Source organism: Peromyscus maniculatus, chromosome 2 (assembly GCF_049852395.1).
Source record: "Peromyscus maniculatus bairdii isolate BWxNUB_F1_BW_parent chromosome 2, HU_Pman_BW_mat_3.1, whole genome shotgun sequence".
Lineage (NCBI taxonomy): Eukaryota > Metazoa > Chordata > Mammalia > Rodentia > Cricetidae > Peromyscus > Peromyscus maniculatus.
In genome coordinates this window covers 20,720,735-20,736,662 of record NC_134853.1, presented here as the reverse complement: position 1 = coordinate 20,736,662, position 15,928 = coordinate 20,720,735, and the positions used below count along the sequence as shown (strand labels likewise).

The 15,928-nt window shown below is 36.1% G+C and overlaps 1 protein-coding gene across 5 annotated transcripts in view; it reads right to left on the bottom strand.

The window, feature by feature from the left end:
- Positions 1-457: 457 nt before the first annotated feature.
- Lrrcc1 (leucine rich repeat and coiled-coil centrosomal protein 1) overlaps positions 458-15,928 on the bottom strand; it is a 37,142-nt gene continuing 21,671 nt past the window's right edge. For 2 of the 5 annotated variants that reach the window (XM_006994723.4, XM_076563816.1), the window contains 6 exons: positions 15,078-15,252; positions 14,062-14,225; positions 13,378-13,586; positions 13,151-13,288; positions 11,903-12,038; positions 458-709 (listed from right to left, as the gene is read on the bottom strand). In XM_006994723.4, the coding sequence (XP_006994785.2) occupies positions 686-709; positions 11,903-12,038; positions 13,151-13,288; positions 13,378-13,586; positions 14,062-14,225; positions 15,078-15,252 (846 nt within the window). In that variant the 3' untranslated portion in view covers positions 458-685. Of the gene's footprint in view, positions 710-5,642; positions 9,293-11,902; positions 12,039-13,150; positions 13,289-13,377; positions 13,587-14,061; positions 14,226-15,077; positions 15,253-15,928 lie in introns of those variants that run through there. The other 3 variants (XM_006994722.4, XM_042271140.2, XM_042271139.2) reach the window with 2 other exon arrangements.

Sequence of the window (15,928 nt, the reverse complement as noted above, 5' to 3'; positions counted from 1 at the left end):
TCCCTACAAAGACACTAATGCCACCCTGAAAATCTCACCCTCAGGAAGACTTATTGGTAATGATCTCCTAGTCTCCAAAGAGCAAAAGGGGGGAGGGAGTTGGAGCTTAGAGTTTCAAAAGGTTAGTTTGGGGGAAGCCAGCATACAGTATTACTTTTACCACAATTATCTGGGTAATTTTATAAACACATTTTAATATATTTAGATGTTTTAAAAAGACCAATAAGACTATTGACTCTAAACTTTTGGTTAATAGTTGTGTTAATAGTTGTATTTTGCGAAGTGAGATTTTCATTTGTTTGAATTTGCTGGGTTTCAAACATTAAAGTATTAACAAATTAGCAAATATTTCAGTTAGCCACAAAAATCTTTTGTGTTTTTTGTTGCCTGATATTCCAAAATAAAAAACAACAACAACAATTACACTACTGTTTCCCAAATTTCAGAGAGAAAACTGTTATAAATGTAGACCTTTGCCTTTATTTTTTGTTGTAAAAACATCTGATAGATGTAAAATTTATACACAATCCAGTCTTTTGATTTGGGTTGTAATATATAGAGCTGTGCAACTGTCATCACCATAATCAAACACAGAGCACTAAATGTTGGTGCTTATGTCCGAGCCCTCAGGAGCACATCAGCAATTGAGGTGAGAACATGACCTGCAGGGCGGTGCTTTTCAGTCTCAGTCCTTGCGTGCCCAGTCACCCTGCGAACAATGAACAGCACAGTGAAAAATAATGATGTTTCTTTTCCCCCAAACATTGCTGAAAAGGAGATTGATGGTGAAAAAGTCTTTTTTATTACTGCTGGATCTTTTTGAAATTTCTGCTTACTAAAAACCAGAATACAAATAACCTTTAAGATGCTACTGGTCACTTACTGCATTACTGTTCACTTAGTAGTTATTCGGTGACCAAGAACATCATGCTTCTTGTTTCAGTCTGACTTCAATTTCCATGTCTTTTGGCTATAAAGAGACAGTTCTCAAAAAAGGATCAATTACTGCACGTCTGTCTGCTGTTTTAGAGAAAAGCCTCAAAGCTCTTTACCTCAAGTCAGTGTTCAAACCAGGTTGGCAAACTCCTAGGCAGATTTTGTGCACTTGCTAGTTCAGTGGAACTAGCTTATATTTCACTGTAAAGTAATATTTCCATGCCAGCAATCTTCCAACAAATTTAGGTTAGCCACATAGATTTGTAGGACAGATATTATGGTGTAATGTAATATTACTAAGTTTTAATACATTTTAGAGAATTAATTGTGCAATTCAGGAATGGACTGAGGGATGAGGGGCAAGTATTTGATGGTGAAAAGAATAATTTATTAGGCCACAGCTTATTGGATTTAAAGTATGTGACATTTGTGGAAAACAACATATTTTCATATATACAGGATAAATTAAAAATATGTGCTATTTTGTTATAATATAGTAAATATTCAAGAAAACAAAAGTTATAAAATTAATGATGGCAGTAAACTGTTTTTCTTTTTTCTTTTGCGCCCCCCACCTCCCACCCCCTGTGAGATAGGGCAGTGCATTGGATTGCTAAATAAGTGCCCCAGCACTGAGCTTTGTCCCCGGATGTAACTGAATGAGTTTTAAATGAATACTCCTACTCAATGGTCATGGATAATTGCAACTTTCAATTGTTAGATCTCCTTTGAGCTAACAGTCCATCAAAGCTTCTATTTCAGTTGTATTACCTCTTTTTTGTAATTTTCCAAAACCAGATTTGGTTATTTTTCCTTTCAAATGCTTATAACACACAAACATCTACCTTCTGCATTTTCTACATTAAAACGTGTAGTTAAAATATGCTTCCAGGATAGTTAATCCTCTTATGATGACACTGCTCATAGCATACATGGCACAGCAATATGACAGATAAAGCAAAGGGCTTTTGAAAGTTTGTATCCCGTAAGTACAAACAGCAAGTACAGATTGTATTTAAACACACACTTGGCACACAGCAGAATGATTTTCAGTCTTATACTCTTGTTTTGCCAAAGAGCATACATAATAATATGTAATATAAAAAATGTTGTCCTGGAAGAGTGGCACCAAGACTGTTTTCCATTTTGCCATCAATTTTAAAGGCAGCATTCAAAGCAACGGTTTTCATCAAGACATCCACATCCGTATGAGTGCCTACTCTGTTCTCACTTCACTCTCTCCCACTGCTTTTCCTTGTCCCTCCCCTCTACAGTTCTTTCTTCCCCTTAGTCCTTCTGTTTTCCTATTACATGTACTCTATTACTTTATTCCCTGACCCCTGTAAGAGCTCTTTATTACCCTCGATACATGGCCTATAAATATACATGAACATACATAAACATATATATGTATATATAGTTTTACATTTAGGTCTTGCATATGAGAGGGAATATATTTTTCTTCAAGTCTGTCCTATTTTACTTAACAATAGTCCTAATCACACCTATTTCACCACAAATGTCATTTTTTTTCTTTCTTTAGTTGTATAAAATTCCACTGTGTTTATGTACCACACTTTCTTCATCCTTTACCTGTTGATGGGCAATTAAGACTGGTTCCATTTCCTAGTTATAGTGAATAATGCAGCAATAATCACCTCTATGGTATGTTCATTTAGAGTCCTTTGGGTATAGATCCAGGAGTGCATAGCTGTGTCTTGTGGCAAGAATCTACATGATTGACTTCCAAAGTGCTTACGTGAGATTACGTTCCCTACCATCAGTAACATAAAGGTTCCTCTTTCCAGCATCCTTCTCTTTCCCATATCACCAGTGTTTACCTTTTATTTTCTTGAGGATCACATTCTGACTGGGGTGGTATGGACTAGCAAAGTAGTTTTAATTTGTAATTACTTGAAGGTGAAGATGTTGAACACATTTTCAGGTACATATTGGCTGTTTAGCCCATGTATTGATTGGATGATTTGAAGTTTTTGGGGCTAAACTTTTGCTCTTCATTTATCTTTCATCTTAACCTCCTGCCTAATATATAGTTGGCAAAGCTTTTGTTTTCTAGTTTATAAGCTTTCATTCACTTTGATGGTTGTCTTTGGCTGTGATAAAGCTTAATTTCACATAATTCTTTTTTATTAATAAACCTTGGCATTATTTCTTACGTTATTGAGTCTTTCAGAAATCTTTGCCTTTATACCTTGAGATGAGTTAGCTATGTTTTCCTTTGGAAGTTTTAGAGTTGTAGATCCTATATTAAGGTCTTGATCCATTTTTTAATTGTTTTCGTGTACGGTAGTTGATGTTGATATACTTTCTTCTACATTTGTAAACCCAGTTTCTACAGCATCATTTGTTAAAGGGGCTGTTTCTTCTCTAATGTTTATTCTTGAGAGCTTTCTCAATTGTTAGGTGGTTCTAGCTCTGTAGACTTACTTCTGAGTCCTCTGTCCTGTTCCTTTGCTCTCCATGTTTATTTTTATGCCAATGTTATGCTGTTTTGTTACTAGGCTCTGCAATGTAAATAGACATCAAGTATTATGCTACTTGCATTGTTCTTGCTAAGGACTGCTTTAACTATTAATAGTCTTTTGTGCTTCCATATGCATTTTAGGATTGTTTCTAGTTCTATGAGAAATGTCATTGGGATTTGATGGGGGTTGCATTGAATCTGTAGACTGCTTTTGATAGTATAGTCATTTTCACAGTATCAGTTCTTCCAATCCTTGAGCATGGATGGTCTTTCGATCTTCTAGTGTCTTCAACCATTTCTTTAGTATCTTAGTTTTAATTGTACAGGTATTTATACAATTAAACCTGATTCACATTAATTTTTATTCTCTACTATATCACAGAGATTTTAAAAACTGTATTATATTTGTATGCATGCATATATTTATGTGGAGGTCCAGGAACAACTTGTGAGGCAACTCTCTTCTTCCACTATGTGAGTCCCAGGGATCAAGCTCAGGTACTCAGGTTTAGCACCAAGTGCCTTAACTAGATGACTCATCTCACCAGCTCAGCAATGAGAATTTTAATTCTCACCTTCACTAGGATAGTGCTTGTGATCTGATTAAGTGAACCTGAAGTCATACATATTCATTTATAGACATCATATATATTGAAATAAAGAAACGTTTATTATAACAAAAAAAATCAACAAGAATACACTGGAGGGGCTGGGGCAATGGGCTTGGGGTTAAGAGCACTGGCTGCTTTTCCAGAGTCCCTGGGCTCAATTCCTAGCACCCACATTGCAGCTCACAACCTTCTGTAACTCCAATTCCAGGGCATGTAATACCCTTTTCTGATCTCCAAGGGTACCAGGCACACACAGGGTGCACAGACATACATGTAGGCTAAACATTCATACACATAAAATTCAAATATAAGAAATAATATACTGGAAACATCCACTTAAGCTCCGGCAGCCCTTAAATCTATTTTTGTGGTGGATAAAATGGAGAACCAGATTGTGGTCACTTACTGAAGCTGGTGCTATTGAGACCCATCTCTTGTCCCTAACAGTATGGCTACTGGGCAGCAGCAGCAGATTCTCAGCAGAAGGAAATTCTACAGATAATTAGGACCACCTTATCATTCCCATTCTTCTGTATCCTCTTCTAGCATGATTTGCCCATATATGGTAACTCAGATGACTTATCCAGACTCTTGATAAAGTCTGCCAACTGAATTACCAGTGTTGCAACTTAGCTTTTACCCCACTATATGTCCATTTCTCATTATTTGTCACAGAATTTATTTTATTTGTCTTATAATAATACTAACCTAAAGACATTTAGCATTAGCCCCATCAATGATTTGTAAATGGTACTAGAGGAAGTTGAATGCCCTGTATTCACAGACACCTTGACAAAATGTGAGGGGTTAAGCTGTTTTCCTTGAAAACATTCAGGACCTTGCCCCATGTACACGTGTATTGGGATTCCCAAGGATAACAATGAGTTATCTTTACTAGTTATTAGTCAAATTATTCAACTAGTCCTCTGAATCTGACACTCTCAGTTTGAGAGAAGCTCAGCAGTCTTGAAGAGTAAATCATGGTTTTGGGAATTTGGTTAGTTGTACGTATAACTTGCAAGTTGGGATGTAAGTTCATACTAGAACCCAAGTTCATAGCACAGCATGTAAGATCAAAGATCACTAAGTTTAGTTGAGGTACTTTTAAGTCAAGAATTTAGATCCAAAGACAAATTGCTAAATAGAGAATTATTGGAGAACCCCCTAGATTCAGAAAACCAAATGATTCCTAAAACTTCTGGTATTTCAGTGAATGTATGAATTATCTGACACCGCCCCCCTCCAACCAATGGGTGGTTGATACTGTCTGTTTTTAATCATACCATGATCTATATTCCTATTATGAACTTAGGCATTCCATTCCTCTTTCTCACAGACAGGGGAGCCCAGTACTCTGTCAACAAGCAGAAATGGTGTACTCAGGATTACATATGTGGTGGTAATTCAGCAGGGTTCATGGGATCTTTGCCTCCATAAAGCACACCAAGTGTTCCATAGCCTCCCTGGAACATCCTCCATATTATAGCACCTGTGTTGATAAATCTGAGCCAACCCAATTCGGAGCTTACCACCAGACAGAAAACTTATGAATGCATGAAATTGGAAGTGTCAGGCATTGGTTCAGATAAGAATTAGACTGTCAGCTACCATTTGAATTCATGGATTATATTTAATTGAATATCACAGAAAAAACACAAAAATTGCATATAATACCTTCCATCTGGCATATCCAAAAGCACATGAACAGACCTTAACCCAAAGCAGTAGCAAAAGTAGTCAAAAGGATGAGCTACATTATACTGCAATGACAAACTACAAGCCTTAAACATCATTTACACTAAAATCTTCCTGAACAGAACCCAATGTATAGCCTACCCAACCATAACTGAATCACAAAAATAGACCAAGACTTGATTTGACAAACAGCACTCCTAGTGACATTTGTGATCTGGGGTGGCAGAAATTGTTCTACCAAAAAAGAAGTTATATCTGAAGAATATATCTGAGGTGAAAACAGGCAAGTTAGTAAGACAGCTATATAGAAACTCCAGCAGAGATGTAAATAAAGGCTCTACTCAGGGCAGATACTTAAAAACCCGAAGTTTCACAAAGCAGTGATAGGAACAGAGCTGAAGTGAACTGCAGAGCTCTGGGCCAGCCAATGCTTCCTAAATGTGAATATAAACTATCATCCAGTGTTCCTGTTTAAAAGGCGGGTCTTGGCAGAGGGGAGCTGGGCAGGAGAGGGTGTGCTTAGTATGTGAGGCTGACCTGGGGCCTGAGAATCTATATGATTAAGAAGTTGCCAAGTTATAGAGATTCTCTTACTTCTCTGATAGCATGCTGAACAGCCAAATTCTAAGCTATAATGACTCAATTATGCTATTTTCCAGAACACAATTAAAAGAGCATTTGGAGAGAAGTACACCCAACAGAAAATCAGTTTGCAATGTCTTTATACATAATACAGACACATCAAGAAAACCATAAAGATCAACACCAGGAAGGTGATGTCACACACCATAAACAGTGTATTAGTAAAGTCAAGAACACTTAACATGTTAATTCCTCCGGACCCAACTGTAAATGGTGTCCCTTTTCATCTCCCTAGATGCCATTCTCATTCCCGAGTGGATAAGTGAGAACCCGAGTGTTTTAAACTACCAACACACTGTAGAAAAATGACTCAATGTAGCCATACAATAAATAAAGAACAGGAATTTTCTAATAATATAGATGATTTTAAAATAAAACAGGAAACTTCTGAGCAAGATGCCTCCTGTCTGTATAGTATCAGGAGACACAAGAACATACTTATGAGATTCTCAAGTATCCGCCTGCTGCTTTGCAGTCACCCACAGCAATGCATAGACTGAGAGCTACAGTTCAGCCTGATTTCCAGTCACTAACTGGTTTTATCTGATAAACTAATAGTTTAGTTTATAGTTTACTGTACCTATAAGGAAGTTGTTTTCTTAGAGAGTGGTTAGCTTGAACTTCTCCACATTGTTTCAAATAAACTCAATCCCTTTGGGGAGAGCTTTGGGCCTGGGTCCTTGCAAACCCAAAAGATTCTACTTCAGGTGCTAGATGAAGAGAGGAAGCTTTGGTCTGGGTCTTCTAGGTCTACCTCTCCCAGGAGGTAACCTCTGATTTGACCTGGTTAAATATTAGTAACTAGATTCCTAATACTTTTGATCTCATGAATGGGAGCTGGATGGGTGGAGTCCCCTCCCTTCTTAGCTGTGATTACCTTAATATAGCCTAGGAAGTTTCGGAAGTAATGCATAACCTGAACATCTTGTCCACTCTGGTGAGGCTACATCCCTTGGTTAGATGCAAAGGGGAGAAGCTGACTTGCCCACACCCACAACCATTTAGTGGAGTTTCACTGGGCTGAAGTGATGGTGCTGGGAATGCCATGTCTCTGTACATCACCAAGGCCTTTGCTATTGTTACTGAGGTTTGTTGAATACTTCAGTTGTTATACCTAATTAGGACAACTTCTAGAAGTCTTAAAACATTTTTACCATCAGGATTATTTTTCTGGGAAGCAGGTCAGTAAACCCCTTGTTGCCATTCCAAATGTGGAGCCTCCAATGTGGCCCAGGCTGGCTTTTGGGTTCCTCTACTTGAGTCTCCTGGTGGTCATCATGCTTAGCTTTGGCATTTTAATAATTTGGGGCGTTATTTTCCTAGTTGACACTCTCGTGGTTATACTATGCATCTGAGCACTAATCATCTTCAGTTTGATACTAATGATAATATAATATGAACAAAACATACACTATAGCTACCAAGCTCCTGGTGTTTTCTGCTATCTTCTATGGTATAAATTTATGTCAGTTAGTCAAATTCTAATCTTTTATATAAAAATTTACTCACATAATTACCTTTTATAGTAAATCATTTCCTTTAGTGGGTTTTTGAGTTGTCAGGTATAATTTCCTGTCTGCCTTAGTTTCTTTAGCAACTTTCTTAAAGTAGGTTGACTGACAATGTAGATTAATCTTCATCAATGTCTTTCAGTTATTTTAATAGAATTCTTTCCAATTGGTATTGTTTACGATAAGGACTTTCTTGTTCCTTTTCAAACTGATCGAAGTTTGGCTGACATTTCTAAGGGTAAAATCTTTTTACCATGATTTTTATTAAAAATTTATCTGTAGGTTAACTATTTAAAATCAAATTTAGTAGGTTTACAGTTATTCTTTATCTTGTTTCCAAGATGCCTATTACATATGCTGGTGGATCTGATATTGGCCCACAGACTGCAGTATGTAGCTTGGCTATAAGAATAACACAAGACCTTCCCTTTAGGAATAAAGATTATTTGGGTTCTATTTACTTTTTAAAATTTAATTTACTAATGATATGAGTTTTCAAATGTGTTGTATTTTCCTCCTCTCAGAGATGGCAGGGGGGTGGAGACATCTATTTTCTAATGTAAGAGGTGACAACAGTGAGGTAGCAGTACAAGGCCTGTATGGAAGTGAAGGCATTGTGTCCAGTTGCAAAGTCACTCTTCATGCCGGGACTCAAGTGTGAATGACGGCAGGACTGCAGTGCTCTTCTAGATCAGACAATACTTATAAAACTGTACATGCCACCTTTAATGAAATAAATGCACCAGAAAGAGGAAACTGTGTCATGTGGAGATAGCTATACGTGCTTTTTGAATGACAACACATTTTTTGTTTTTAATCATAAAGACTTTAAATATTTTTGGCTACATCTTATAGACACTTTAAAAGAACAGAGCTACATCAACTAAAAGACAACCTATAAGTATAATTAGTTCTGCACTAGCACAAGATTAACAACAATGATTACTTTCTCTCATTTCTCTCCTATAGTCAAATTCTAACCTTCCTTTACAAGTCTGCAAATAAATGAATGTGTAATTACCAACAAGGTACATACAGCACAGCGACAAGAAAAAGTCCTTTAAGTCTAGTTATTATGATAGGTCCTTCTAGTATATATATAGGTATCAATAGTTTATTATAAAAAAATCTACACATACAATTATTTCATCAAGTCTCTTAAAATATATTCATAATGAAATGTGTAGAAAGAGACATTTCAAAGTCATAGCAGTTGCTACTGTTACAGTATTTAATCATTTTTACAATTGGTCTGTTGGTCCATTTCAATTAAATTGGTTCCTACCAACATCACATTCTTTCTGAATTTCACTTAGAGCACAAACAAGTTGCTTAATTTTTCCTTCCATTACTTTTTTGTTCTTGGATGTTTCTTCCAGAAGTCCTCGCATTTCTTCTTCAACTTGTTGAACCTAAACCAATGTATACATTTTACATTTTAATTTTCTAAAAAAAAAAGTAAGTGCATTTTGAAAAGTCAATGATGTATTTTATGTACTCTATAATTTGTGATTATTTAAATGAAGTTAGTAAGATGCAACTTTTTTCAAACGATAAAATGGAAAACTATATAAAGTACTTTCATGTGTGTTACCTATTTAATCCTCCGAACATTCTCCTGAAAAAGATAGAGCAATGTGTTTTAACTGCATTTTGAGCTTAGAAAATGTGAAATTCCTGTTTTACAGAGAGAACAGAAACCCAGTCTTCTGACTGCCCTGAGCTGCCTATCAATGCTGAGTTCAACTTAAAACACCCACCCCTTAAAGATTTCCAACTCACACAACTTCCCACCCAAAGCAATCCTTCAATTTGGTCCCTCCAGCATAAATATTTCACATTTAAAATAAAATTTTATCATTCACTCTTAGCTCACATTCCCCTAACACTTCACTGCATATTACCAACTTCTCCTTGGTACTTCTGCTTGGTACTTCTACGTATCTCAACATGTCCAACACAGCTACTATGACCACCTTTTCCACCACTTCATTCCTCATCCTCTTAATACAGATCTCCTAATTTCTTTCCCCTTAGAAAATGACTTTTCCTAGTTTATTTTTAAGCTTTAGATTTTATTATTTTATGTGTTTGAGTCTTTTGTCTGCATATATTTACCACAATCATGCCTAATACCCATGGAGGTCAGAAGAGGGCACTGACCCCTTGGGACTAGAGTTACAGCTGGTTGTGAGGTACCATGTGGGTGCTGGGGACCAAGACTGGGTCCTCTGAAGAGCCTAGTGCTCTCAACCTCAGAGCCAACTCTTCAGCCCCAACTTTTCCTAATTTAAATTGTTACCTGTCTGTGATGCCTCAGGACCTGTACATTTCCTGTGCCTGATTTTAAGCTCTGGTTCTATTTTTCTAGCTTTTTTAAAAAATTTAATTTTGTTGCTTTAGTATACAAGACAAATTTATGCCGTTAGAGCAGAGACTGTGGATGACTTATACTTCCAGTTGGATGGAAGGACCCACTTAATTTTATAAGGAGCCAACCGGTGAATCCAGTCTATCAGAATCAGGTAGAATTTAGCATCCATGTCCTTTCTGTTCATTTCAGAGGCTTGGGAACAGCAACTGCTTTCTTATTTAAATGGTAGAGATCTTCGGGATGATCAGGAGCAAGGCCTTTGGACTTAAGAATTCTCAAGAACTTATTACATCATGAAACAGACTTGTGCAGCACCAGGGAGTCCCTCAGGATCTTCCTGAAAAGAGAGGCTTGTAACTTCTATACAACACAAACTTGAACATCTGATAAACCTCAGGTATCGAGACTCTCCTGAGATTCCTGTCTGTCAAAAACCAACATAAGAAAGTGTTTCTTCAACTCTTTACCAAATCATGTTGGTAGCAGGTCCAACATTATACTCAGTACTTTCAGCCAAAAGCCGAGTTCATGTTTTATTTGGTCTTGTCCACAGTACTTTAGTATCATGTTAAATAAAATACTGGAAATTGCCACTTACTCCAAGTAAAATAACTTGGTCATTATGTCCTTAACAATTATATAAGACCATTCTCTCTCTTTAGTCCTAAAGGTAATTCTACTTTAAACACATTCTAATTGAGAATGACTTTGTCTCTGTCTCTAAGACTTACTTATGTGTGCATGTGTTGGTATGTATCTGTGTGAGTATGAGAATATATGTTGAGGCCAGATTAGGGCACTGGATCCCTCAGACCTGGAGTTACTGGCATTTACAGGCTGTGGCAATCTGGCTTTTGTTGTGTGGGTGATAGTATGTGAACTCTGGGCCTCATGATTGCTCAGTGCTGTTAACAGCTAAGCCATCTTTTCAGCCCCTCTCCCTATTTTTGGAGAGATGTCTTTCTGTTTAGCCCAATCTGGCATGAACATTTCCTCTTCTTGCTTCATCCTGAGTAGAGATTATATGATAAGCATGCACCACTGTGCTTTCTGTTCTGGAATGCTTTTTGGTTACTCATTTCTGAATTTTAGATACCTTAGTTTTTGTTTCTTTTTTCACTACTACTTGAAAAATAATGAAAAGTTCCTAAGTAACTTTGAATCTCGTGTATCTCAAAAGAGCAGTCATATTAGAATATTTGTGTGATTGTTAAAATACCTTGGTCTGACCCTGAGGTAAAAAGTAAAAAGCATCTGATGTCTGATTTGGCACCAACAGAAACTCATTCTTATCAAAATGACAAAGCTAACGTCAGCCCCAATGAATAGGGAAGTGATCACTGAGAACTTTCTCAAGGCAGTGGTAGACTGCATTGTATTTTTCCCTTGCCATGACCAAAGGGATATTCATGGAGACTGCCAGGATTGTGGACAGATGCAAATGGAGATCTAACTACTCAGTTCACTGGAGTTATTACCTATGAATGACCCAAGTGTTGCCTAGATTCATGATAGTTTTGAAAACATGTTCTTTAATAGTTATATCATTAAAATGTGCAGTCTCTTCTCTTTTAATTTCGAAAAATATAATTTGTTTAATCATAACTATTTAATATTGATCATTAAAGTAAATCTTAACTCACAGTACCTTTAAATTTGCACAATCAATATATTTCTGCTTCTCATTTGTTAGCTGTGTTATCTCAGCTTGATGAGCTTCAACAATTGCATCAACTTGTTTTTTAAAGGCATCGTCCATGCTCTGAAGCTTTTCCACTGCATCCCTTTAAAAAAAAAAAAAGGCAGAAAAACACCCCCATGTATATGGGTATACAGAGAGATTAAGTGGGCTTTTTCTTGGGTGCAATGAGAAGCTATCTGCAGACTGTTATTAATAACACTCTGCACCTTGAAATCAAAACCAGCATTAAATTGTAATACCTATTTTTCATGAAGATTTCAATTTTACAAAGTATTTTAAAAATAGATTTATAAATTACAAGGGTAAATCCTTATTTCCTACTGAGTATTTTTTACAAGGAAACCAAAAATGGCAGTTAGCCACACGTTTTCTTTGATCTCTTTTAAAATCATTTCTATTCCTCAGTTTGTGCAGGATAATAGCAGTTTAAATCTACATTGCTCTTGGCAGTCAAGTGACTGGTCTGAGTTTCATTTATATCAAGCAAGATTTTATTCAGATAGTGCCAGCAATGTTAGCAATAAAATGCTCATATAGAAATTACTATGTTTCAGGCACTATTCTATAAGGAGAAACACACACACACACACACACACACACACACACACACACACACACACATACATACACACACACACACACACACTCATTTCGAGTTATTAAGGGGAAATTAATATTACTATTTTATAAATGGTATGAAAATAACTTCTTAGCAAATTAATCAGGCCCTCTATACCTTTGGCATCTTTTTCTTTCCTTACATGTATTTCACTCATGCCAGCGTAGTATGCATGTTTAAAGGGATCCCACACTGGGGGTTGGGGAGTGGCACATGCTTTTTTTTTTTTTTGGTTTTTCGAGACAGGGTTTCTCTGTGTAGCTTTGCGCCTTTCCTGGAACTCACTTGGTAGCCCAGGCTGGCCTCGAACTCACAGAGATCCACCTGCCTCTGCCTCCCGAGTGCTGGGATTAAAGGCGTGCGCCACCACCGCCCGGCTTGGCACATGCTTTTAATACCAGAACTCATGAGTCAGAGGCAGGTGGATCTCTGTGAGTTCGAGGCTAGCCTGGTCTACAGAGTGAGTTCTAGGAAAAGCACCAAAGCTACACAGAGAAACCTTGTCTTGAAAAACCAAATAAATGAATGAATGAATAAATAAAGGGATTCCACATCCTTCATGACTTAATGCTTACTTTTGTAGTTCAAGACTTTTGTCTCTCTCTGCTTTAAGTTTCTTTTCCTTGTTTTCAAATTTTTCTTTTACGTCTTTTACTTGTGTTTCAAGATGATAGAGTAGTTCTCCTTTATCATGCCATTTCTGATTTAGTGTGCTAAAAAGACAAGAAATAACTTTAAAAGTGAGGAACATGGAATCATTAATCTAGAACTTTCTCAGTGGCAAGTATTAATTATACAATACCTGTAAGCTTTTCTGATTTCTTCCAGTTCTAGTTCCTTTGTTTTCAACTGTTGTTTTAGTTTTTCCTTTCTCTCATTGTGTCTTTCTAATTTTTCAATCACATTATCTAGTTGTGAACATTTTTCACTAAGTTGTTCTTGAGTACATTTTTCTATAAAAGCGATCTTTTCTTGTAGTAATTTGATTTGCTCATCTTTTTCTTGTAAACACTTTAAAAAAAAAGCATAATTTATTTTAGATGTTGCATATGGTACAAATTAAGACCTAAAAGAATACTGAACATAAAATATTAAATTTTCTTGTGATTCCTAATCTTTTACTGATACCTCACATTTTGTTATTTCAAAGGCAAGAGTAAGCCAGGCACGGTGCCACAGGCCTTTAACCCCAGAACTCAAGGCAGTGGCAGGCAGATCTCTGTGAGTTCAAGGCTAGCTTGATTCCTAGCCAGCCTGCCTCAGGAAAAAAAAAAGTAAAAACAATAACAGCAACAACAACAACAAAAAAACCCCCAAAGATTCAAGTTAATAACTATCAGATAGTACTTTTAAGAGCAAGGGTAAGAAACTTCAAAAGGAAACATGATATTTTTTCTCCCTTTAAAATCTACAACAGTTGAGGATTACAGTTATAAATTATTATTTTTCAAATCTGCCTCCCCCCCACAAAAAAGGTTAATCTTACATCTTTTAATTGTCTGATGGTTTCAGTTTGGTCCTCGATGATTTTGCATTTTATTCTCAATGCATCACAGTCACTTTCGTGGGCTTTTTTCAGAGATTCATTCTCGCTACATAAACTTTCAATTTGGGCTTCTAATTTCCCACGACTCAGAGCTAGTGATGAGCCTAAGAAATAATTACCAGTTAGAAACAATACAACTTGGGGATTTTTGTACTTTATGAAAACCTCACCTAATAAGGTGAAAAACAAAAAACTTATTTATGACCCAAAGCATACAATAATGCAAATCAACAGGAGAGAGAAAGCCTTCTAAATATTTCAGCTATTATAAACCCTACCTAGGTAAAAGGAAGAAAACACAGCCACATTAGAAATTACTACAGAATAAATAAGCAATGTTTTATCTTGACCAGTATCTAACTATTCATAATTTTTAAGCTATCTGTAAATGTCACGACAGAGTATTAATTTTCTTTTGCTATATAATAATCAAAATGGGAACAGGACTAAGGATTTACCTAAAATCTACAGTGGTTTCATTCATGCACAATTTTACTTCTACCCATGCAAAATACTGTAAATGTCACAAATATGAATACTCATTTTAGATGCTTTTATTATTAATATGAGCAGTATCACCACAGTATCCTGTGAAAATATCTAATTTTAATGCTTTTATATATCAGTGAAAAATAAACTCAAAACAGAAAACTAAAAGTATCAAAGCTACCGTTCCCTCAGCTGCTCTTGAGTGACCCTCTTTCTTGGTCTCCAGAGATGCAGCAGATATAGGCATGTACCTCTGTGCCTGGCCACTTTAACAACTTAACTGCTGAAATGATTTCTTTCTGAGAGGGGTGTGTTCCTGTCTGGCTAATAAATGCGTATGTATTATACCAGATAAAACACTGCTTTTATCTTAGCATTGGGAGGCAGGGAAGCACCTTTTTACTCTAACATCCAGATGTACTGCTTTCTAACAATGGCAATTTTCCATTTAACAACTTGAGATTTACCCTGATGTGCCAGTTCGTGACCCCATACTTTTCGTTCTGTCCTTAAACCATAAATCAGCGACTCCTTGGCTGCTAGCTCAGAAATAAGCTGCGTTTTCTCATGCTTAAGAATTTCTATTTGAATGCTCTTCTGCTTGTCATCTTCAATCAAAATTTCAAGAGTGTTGATTTGATTCTGTACACCCCGAAACACAAAACCACCAATTATTTCATTTAATTATAAACATTAAAATTATATATACTATAAATTTTTATTAAAGTACCTTCTTTACATTTTATGAAAAAGTGCTCTTTAAGCAAATAAAAAGTAAAGATTACCAAAATTTATACCAAAAGTTTTAAGACACACCCTATAAAATAAAATGCCAACATCTAAAGGGCTACTTTCTAAAGCTAAGTTTTACTCCATAATGTTAAGAGAAAAACTGAACCTATAATTGTCAAAATTTCTCATGAAATATTTAAATTAACAGTCTATAACTTACTTTGCAGAAGTTGATTTCTTAGGTAAAATAGCACAAATATTAATGTAAATGAATTTAAAAGCTATTGCGGTGAAGTGTATCTGAAACTACCACTACTATCCAATTAATGGCAGTAATACAAGTGGCATTTCTCAAACCTTAACACCTTCTGAGTATCACTTTACCAATTTGTGTTATATCACTGTACAACTGGTACACCTTTACAAAAATAATTTACTTAAGTAATTTGTTTACATATTTTTATTTATTATTGAGACAGTCTCTCACTATGTAGACCTGATAGATTTATAACTGAAATGTAGACCAGGACGGACTCCATTTAGAGATCCCTTTGCCTGCCTCTGCCTTCCAAGAGCTGTGGCTGAA